This window comes from Cotesia typhae, unplaced genomic scaffold, assembly GCF_013202065.1.
Source record: "Cotesia typhae breed Kobodo isofemale line unplaced genomic scaffold, CoteBio_Ctyphae scaffold_91, whole genome shotgun sequence".
Classification (NCBI taxonomy): Eukaryota; Metazoa; Arthropoda; class Insecta; order Hymenoptera; family Braconidae; genus Cotesia; species Cotesia typhae.
Window position 1 is genome coordinate 2503224 of NW_027423781.1, and position 9165 is coordinate 2512388.

General features: G+C 26.3%; 2 protein-coding genes across 3 annotated transcripts; one reads left to right on the top strand and one right to left on the bottom strand.

The window, feature by feature from the left end:
- Window positions 1-276: 276 nt before the first annotated feature.
- Window positions 277-4937, bottom strand: LOC141537326 (uncharacterized). Of its 2 annotated transcripts, XM_074258227.1 has the most exons (3): window positions 4448-4937; window positions 3426-3675; window positions 277-618 (listed from the first exon to the last, which is right to left on the bottom strand). In XM_074258227.1, the coding sequence occupies exons 1-2, from the start codon at window positions 4593-4595 to the stop codon at window positions 3440-3442; spliced, it is 384 nt and encodes a 127-aa protein (XP_074114328.1). In that variant the 5' UTR covers window positions 4596-4937; the 3' UTR covers window positions 277-618; window positions 3426-3439. The 2 variants fall into 2 exon arrangements, with proteins under 2 accessions (XP_074114328.1, XP_074114327.1); XM_074258226.1 differs by lacking the exon at window positions 277-618 and having other exon boundaries at window positions 2350-3675; window positions 4448-4933.
- Window positions 4938-6074: 1137 nt separating this feature from the next.
- Atpsyne (ATP synthase, subunit E) lies at window positions 6075-8378 on the top strand. The gene is made up of 3 exons (XM_074258418.1): window positions 6075-6235; window positions 6452-6608; window positions 8163-8378. Exons 1-3 carry the CDS (start codon window positions 6182-6184, stop codon window positions 8195-8197), a joined length of 246 nt encoding a protein of 81 aa, XP_074114519.1. The 5' UTR covers window positions 6075-6181; the 3' UTR covers window positions 8198-8378.
- The last annotated feature ends 787 nt before the right edge of the window (window positions 8379-9165 follow it).

Here is a 9165-nt window from a genome sequence, read left to right on the forward strand (position 1 = left end):
CTACTAAGATATTTACAAATTTCAAAGATACTAAGTTCACTTCTCATTACTCCTTAGGAAAAAAATAACTTGAACAATAAAAAATAAAAAAAAATAAAATTTTTTAATCATTGTACTAGTTTTTTTATTTTTTTTTACAAAATCACGTTACAAACATCAAATATATATTATATATATATATATATATATATATATATATATATATATATATATATATATATATATATATATATATATATATATATATATATATATATATCAATTATTTATTATGGCTTATAATATGTATAATTATACAAATTAATATAATACTCGCTTAAAAAATCAGTTTTTAAATAATAATTTGTACTGTAATAATATTAAAAAAATAATTGATCGTTAGCTTAATCGTTATTATTATTATTATTATTAATTAATCGCAGCCTCCCATGTCACCGCCAAATCCGAGGTCACCTCCTACTTCGCCACCTCCAAAGTCGATCCCTGGATGACAAGCAGCGTAGTCTCCTGTTAAGTAGTGTCCAGAGTTGCAGTGATCATTGTTTGCAATTATCATTTGGCTTATTTGGTAATTTAGAGCTGGAGTATTGCAATCATCGAAATTGTCTATGGTTATACCTAAAATTTCAATATTAATGAAAATTTTGCAGTGAAAATTTTGTGGCGAAAAAAAAAATTTTTTTGCATTGACTTTGAACATCAATGCAGTTTCAAGCCGTCAATTCTTGACGTAAAGACATTTCGCGACCCAAATGCCAAAAGGGCGCTTATCAGTTTATACACTTAAAAAAAAAATTTACTTGAATCAAGTAAATAATTTTGAAGAATTTCTTTTTTTTGGTTTGAGTAGAAAAATTCTTAAACTAAGAAATTTTTTTTGGCTTAAGTAAATTTGAATTAATTCAAAAAATTTTTATCTTGATTTAAGACACTAAAACTCTTCAAAATTATTTTCTTGGTTCAAGAATTTTTTTCTTGATTCAAGTTAACTTTTTTTCCTATAAACTATAGCTCCTATCAACTTCAAATTTGGTAGGAATCTTCTGTAAGAGATGTAGAAATAATCTATCAATGAATTTTACGATATCTCACCCCACAGAGGGTTGCGGGGGTAGGTATTAACTATGAAAATTTTTAATTTCCAAGCTATAGCTCCTATAGACTCCAAATTTAATAGGAGTCGTCTACATGTGATACAAAAATGATCTAAGAACGGATTTTACACCGAATCACCTCCAATAAAGATCGCGGGGGTGGGCGTTAACAATAAAAAATCTTAATTTTTAAAATATAGCTTGAAAAAGCTGCAAATTTGGTAAGGATCTTTTATTTGTCATGTAGAGATCATCTCAATACGGATTTCAATAAATTCTACTTCCGATTCGATGGAATGTGGAACCTGTGCAAATCAAAATAATACTCCAATTGAATTTCAAGTCTAGATCTAAAACTACAATTCTATAAAGTGCCCAGCGGAGCGGGCGGGTAACAGCTAGTATGTATATATGAAAAATATATCAAAAATTCATGTGGGTACTCAAATGAAAGCTCTTGATGATTGTAACATCAGGGTGAGCTTTATATCTTTAAAAACTTCAATAATTAAGAAATTACCTGGTATCTTGTAAACTATTTACATTTTTTAAGATATAAGTTCATCCCGCGATTATACTCATCAAGACCTTTCATTTGAGTACCCACATCAATTTTTCATATATTTTATATATTTATATATATCATATATTTGTATATATGAAAAATATATCAAAAATGCATGTGGATACTCAAATGAAAGCTCTTGATGAGTGTAACATCGGGATGAGCTTATATTTTTAAAAAAGTCAATATTTAAGAAAATACAGTGCAATTTAACAAAAGTCATTTAATAAAGCAACATTTTCTTTATTTATTTATAGTTCACAAGTCACATATAGCTTATATTCTATTACATTATTTTTTTCTCAAAATAATTGTAATAAAATTTATCCAACTGCGAATAATAAATTTTTTTTTTGCGCATGACACCAAAAAAAAAATTACAAAAATTCCTCAAGGAAATTACTAAGTTAAAAATAATTCAATAATTAATAAATAAATAATTGAATTTAAGAATAAAAACTAAAAGTCAATAATTTGTTCTATAAAAAAAAAATTATCATTATAAAACAAATAATTTTTAATTACCTGTATGAGTTTTTCTATAATTATAACTTTTATTATCAATTTTAATAGTATTATTTTTTAATCCAGGAAAAAATTTTCTTTCACAATAAGAAGCACAAATTAGAACAATTGTTACTGTCATAATAATAACAAACAGTACACCGAATAACAATAAAAGAAGTTGAAAATAATTCATTATTATTTTTATTAATTATTACTTAATAAATAAATGAATAAATATTTATCTTAATATTAATATTAAAAATACGTTTAAAAAATAATTGGCAGTGATTGCAGACTTGAAGTTACTTCTACTGTGCCATGTTTTTATTGATCTGTTTATTCAAAATATATTTACCACGTACCAACCTTTAAAAAAGTCATATATCCCTTAAAATTGAATGTCAAATGTGTTTTTTCGGTTGTCATATTTTAGAAATTTAATTTTGAATTTTTAAAAATATAAAACATAAATTTTAGATGTTATTTTTAATTTTGATTTTTTTTTAAATATAATAAAAATATAAAACATGAATTTCAGATAAAAAAATGGTGTTATATTTTTTTGGTTTAAGAAAAAAAAATTTTAAAGAAAAAATATGCAAAAATTGTCGAAGAAAAATGTTAAATACGATCAAAAATTTTTTATTATAGTAAAAATTTGACTATTCCGTATAAATATAAAATCATTAATTACTCGTGTAAAAAAAAATTGTCCTAAAAAAGTCGTAAGCTTAGGATCCTAAACGTGACACAATTTAGGACATTTTTATGACAAATTTATGACACCAAACCGAAATGAAATTTTTATTTTAGAAAAATATTGTCGCAATTACTCAGAGAAAAAATATTGTAAAAAGTACTTTTATGACAATTTTAGGATACTTTTATGAATTTTAGGACATTTTTATGACACTTATAACAATTTTAAAATTATCATAAAAGTGTCCTAAAATTCATAAAAATGTCCTAAATTATGTCACGTTTAGGATCATAAGCTTATGACTCTTTTAGGACCATTTTAAAATACTTTTATGACTACTTTAGGACACTTTTATAACAATTTTAGGACACTTTTATGATATTTAAGTATCCTAAAATTTGTCATAAAAGTGATGTCCAACTTCATCATGTCGCTTTTTTGGAACATCATGCGCACACAACTCACAAATTTCACTTTCATCCAAACGCGCCAAAAGAAGTATAACTTCAATAAAATAATACATATGAGGTAGTTAGTTTGAGTTTAATTGTAATTGTACTTTTTGTGATAAATTTAATCACAACTTCCTCCTCCACCGGAATCACATCCTCCACCACCGGCATCGCAGCATACACCAGCATCTGCAATTCCTCCACCAGCATCACAAAATACTCCTCCAGAATCGACAATTGCAACATCACAATTGGCTCCGGTATCTGATGGAACAATAATTGAACTCCAAAATGATGGTGTTGTTGAACTGTAGAGATTCATTGCATCGAAATTTGAAGTTTGATCGTCTGAAAATCCTAAAAAACAATTTTATTAGCATTTTAAATAATATCTTCATTTATAAATAAATAATTAATAAATAATAAATAATAATTTATTATTAATACATAGGAAAAATTCATTTATGACATAAAAAAAATTTTTTTTTCAATTGAAAAAAAATAGAAATCGAAAAAACACCATTCCGAAATTTTCAGGATATTTATAGAAAATGTCAAAGTTTCATGTGAAAGAAAGTAAAAAAAAATTAAAAATGTTTATCATCAAGAAATTCGGAGTTTTTTCGGAAAATCTAAAAAATAACGATGAAGATAGATTTGAATAATTTTTTTCTATTTTTTCCCAAAAAGAACATTTAATAAAAAAAATTTTGAAAAAAAAAAACGTCCTGATAAGTGAATTTTTGAAGAAGTTATGGCAATTTAAGCCACACCGTCCATAATCTGCTGAATTTTAAATTGTTTCGAAATGTAAAGCAAAATTTGAAAAAAATTTCCTCGAATTTTTTTTATCACAAACCGACTGTATTGTTTTACGTTCAAATTATCTGAAATTGCTCGAATAAGAAAATTGTTATGTAAATTTGTAATTATTAAATTAAGTTACATAAATTTTAGTGATGAATAAATTTTCCCTATGTCACATGGATATTTCTATCATGTTAATAAAGAAAAATTTCCCATGTTAACATTGGAAAAATTCCCATGTTAACATAGGAATTTTTCCTATGCAAAAATAGGAAAAATCCCTAGGTTTTTTTCGCCGTATATTATTCATAAAACAATCTACCTGTATCATCATTTCTATTCCATCTTTTATTTGAACTATTGGTTGGATCCTGATCCCCACAAGCCTGGCAGAATGTTTTTATTATAAACCCCAATATAATAAAAAATATCAACGCAAACATTATGATAAATACAATAAAAAGATCCATTTTTTAAAAAGTATAATTCTACTTTTATATCCTCAAAATAATATTTCTGATAAACATAACTATAAACATTAAAATTAAAATGCGTCGTAGATCGCTACGCGCACATGCTATGTACACTCTACTCACTCTTCACTCAACTCAGTATCAAACGATCTAACATTGGAACATGCAAGTGAATATTCCTTTCTTTTTTTTTTTTTTTTTTTTTTTTTTTTCTATGTAGTAAACTTCTTCTATTCATCTCTAGGTCATATATTCACAACCACGCCCACATTTTCGTAATATTCAAATGGACATTCAAGGTTTCTACAAATCAAAACAAATAAAATTGATTTACTCCAGTTTCAATAACATATATAGATCATTTATAACTTATTCATTATTATCACTCATAATGTAAACATTCTGGCGCTCCCTCTGTGTTAAAAACTGGCACTGTCGCTCCATATTTAACTTTTAATAATTAATTAAAAAAAATTTACTTATTCAATTGAAAAAATTATTTTTTCAATTAAAATTAGGCGATAGTATTTATTTTTATAGAATTTTTTTTACCAGTTATCAATTGTCATTTTTTGGCAAAAAAACTTTTAAAATTTATTTCTTAAAATCCGCCATTTTAAATTTTTGAAAAAAAATTTATCCCATAATAAAATTGAGATGAAATGTATGTGGCATCAAACTATTCGTAACGTGATTGGTCGAATATATCATGAGCATGAAAATATATGCAAACGCTATAGTAAGGCGCGTGCTTGCGCGCGCAAATTTGAATTCTAGTTCTTCAAATTTTGAGTGAATAAAAATTTTTTATTGATTTTTTAAAATGAGATTTGAAACTAAGGCAGTTGCAGCAGTCAGAAAAAATCGAGTGAATTTTTTCAATTAAAGAAAAAATTTTTTTGAAGCCCGTAGACCTTTTTTAAGACGAGAAAAAATTTGGAAATTTTTTTTTGTAGTTTTCTTAGAATTTCTCCAGACCCGAACATGATAAAAAATGTTCATGGTCATATCTGAAAACTAGATACTTGGAGCTGCAATTTGCTTTTTTTTGCTGTACGATCATTCTCCTCAGAGTTACAGCTTAATTAAAAAAGAAATGAAATATTTATATTTCATTTTTTATTAAACTATTAAATAATTTATTTTAAATACTAGAATTCAAATTTGCGCGCGCAAGCTCGCGCCTAAATATAGAGTTTGCATATATTTTCATGCTTATGATATATTCAACCAATCACATTACGAATAAATTGATGCCTTATATATCCATCTCTATTTTATTTATATTTTATAAATTTTATATTTTTCATCTAAATTATAAAAGTGGATTCAGTAACCAGTAAGGCCGGCTATAAAGGAGCTAAAACAATAAAATTACCAAATGTTAGTAACTCAGTAAATTAAAAAACAAAGAAGTGAAATTCAGCTCCATCTGTCATTTCTTCTATCAAGCGCATCGAAAAAACACACACAACACACACATAAATATAACATGCTCAATTTATCTAACCTGTATCTCTGTATATATTTCTAAATTTTGTCTGCGCCCGTCAATATCATTTAGATCAAGACCAGTAAAAAAAATGTCCGCCGTCGAATTAAACCCACGACCCGTCCGGGTTTCACCCTTCATCAAGGTAAGTTTTACATAATTATTCCCAAAAAATTAAATTAATTTATTCCTAATTATCACTCATATTTTTTTTTAAATAATTACTAAATTTGAACTTACCTTCTAGGAAAGTGTCGCTGGATATTTAGCGGTTACATAATTATAACCTAATATTTTTGTGTTTTTATATTAAATATAAGTAATAGGTAATAATTATTTATTAATAAATAATTTTTTTCAGTTCTCAAGATGGACGTTACTGACAGCTGGAATAATGTACGGATTGTTTTACCAAAACCGTTTCTCCAAAAAGGAAGCTGCCTTCCAGGAGGTTGAAATGAAACGCAAGGCTATCAGAGACAAGCAGTTGGCTGAGGAAAAGAAACGTCTTGCTGATGGTGGATTTTTTTATTTAATTTTGTATTTTTATAATTATTATATCGCGTGACAAATGTTAAAAAAGCGTAATACAGAGGTAAGATAGGGTTTTATATCAAAAGTAAGTAAAAGAAATTTTTTTTGCCATTTAATTCAAAATCTTTAAGAACTTTAATTTAAAATTCAAATCTTTAATTCAAAATCGTTGAAATTTTGAAGATTAAAAAAAATACACTTCTCACAAAAATTAAGGGAGCAAAAAAAATCCAAATTTTTGGGGGATTTTCAACAGGCTGTAACTTATACAAAAATGGTCGTACAGCAAAAAAAAGCAAATTGTAGCTCATAGTGTCTAGTTTTTGGATCTGAGTTTGAAATTTTTTTTTTCAAAATTGTTTTCGAGTAATCTTAAGAAAACCACCGAAAAAAAAAATTTCGAAATTTTTTTGGTTTTTTTTTTTTTTAATCTCCGGACGTAGAAAAAATTTTTTTGACTTAACCTTCATATGGACTAGATAGCTTAGTTATTCAGCTTTAATTTGGTTTTTTAAAAATCTCAATACGAGCATTTCTCACTGAGATATCGGTGTTTGAATGGAAAAAGATCATTTTGTCTTTGATTACCAATATCTCAGCAACCAATGATCGCACAGAAATTTTAAGATTAGTTTTGAAAACTTGAATAAATTCTCTACAAGTATTGGCTATTGATTTTGAAAAAAATTTTTTTCAATCATTACATGAATTTGAAAAAGCAACCAAAAATGGGCTTTTGTGGTTTTTTGGAAAATCAAGCGCCTAATCAAAAATATTGCGGAAACCACTAATGTTAAGTGTGCGTTTTACTGTTCAATATACCCAAAACGGGCGTACATTTTTATAGACACGCTCTTTTGGTTTTACATTTTTATTTTTATTTTTAAGCTTCAAATTTACTTGCAAAGATTGGCAAAAAAATTTTCTACGTTCTTCTGGCTTTAGATCACTAAATTTTGAAGTTCCTAAATCCAAAACTGGCGTAGAATTTTAAACATGCGCTTTTTTGGCTTACAAAATTTTTTTCACTTTTAAGTTTAAAATATTTTTACAAAGATTGGCAAAAAAATTTTTACTCGTTCTTGGCATTTGTCACGTGATGTATTTCAATTATTTTAACCCTGGTAACATGACTATTGATTTTACATTTTTGGAAATATAATTTTTGTATCATAAAAATTGGTAATGTTACAATGTTAATTGTACGGTTTTTAAAAAAGTCATTTTCACATAATAAAAAAATATAATTTACATAGAAAAATTGCAAAGTTTTGATTAGAAAACTCTTGGCATCCCAAGGGACTGCTTCGGAAAATTTGAAAATTTTTACAGTCGCAAAAGTTTAATTTCTCATTTGAAAAGTTAGAAATAAAAGTATAATTTAAAAAAAAAAAAATTATAGACGCGTGAACGATTAATTACTAATAATAAGTCGGTAACGTTGTTAGTAATATAATAATTACTATATTTAAAAATAATTTTATTTTTTATTTTTTTAAGTTTAAATAATAACTCAAAAAATTTGTTTTATTTTTCAGCTGAAATGAGAGAACTGGAGAAAATAATGAAGTAAACGTAATATGGATCAATTATAGTCAAATTTGTCATTTACCATAACAACAACTTCAACAACACCAGATTATTATTTAATGATCTACAGTGATTATTTCGAGTTTTAAACACTCGTATAATTATAATTGTTATTATAAGTATGTAAAGTTCACTCGAAAATATATTATAACCTGGTAATTGTATATTACTTTTTTATTTATTCGTTTGAGTCCATTTTACCCCACATTGGCTCAAGGTCATTATTATTAGTTTACTTTGTGTTTCAGTCAGAATAACGTGTCAAAATTTCAAATAAATCGGATGATTAGTTTCTGAGATATCGCAAAAAAAATTAACTGCATTGACACTCACATTATAAATTACATTTATTTTACAGAAGCGATTTTAATTGTAAATTTGATATTACATTAAAATTAAATATTACATTGATTTTGGATATCAACGTAGTCATAAATCGACGCTTATCACATAAAACACTTTTACTAAAAGTTCTAACGCATTTATATCGACTAAATCTACTTGCTGAGATAATTTTAAGAATATTACATTGATTTTGATTGTCAATGCAGTCTAAAAGCAAAAAGCTATCTATTAAAATTTCTGTCTTTAAGGATTGCGGGTGCGTTAATAATGAAAAATTTCCGTTTTTAAACTATAGCTCCTATCGACTCCAAATTTGGTAGAAATCTTCTGTAAGAGATGTAGAAATAATCTATAAACGAATTATACGATATCTCACCTCACAAAGGGTTGCGGGGGTGGGTATTAACAATCAAAATTTTTAATTTTCAAGCTATAACTCCTACAGACTCCAAATTTTGTAGGAATTTTCTGTAAGTGATGAAAAAATAATTTATGAACGAATTTTACGATATTCTACCCCAAAGAGGATTGCGGGGGCGTTAATAATGAAAAATTACCGTTTTTAAACTATAGCTTCTATCGACTCCAAATTTGGTAGGAATCTTC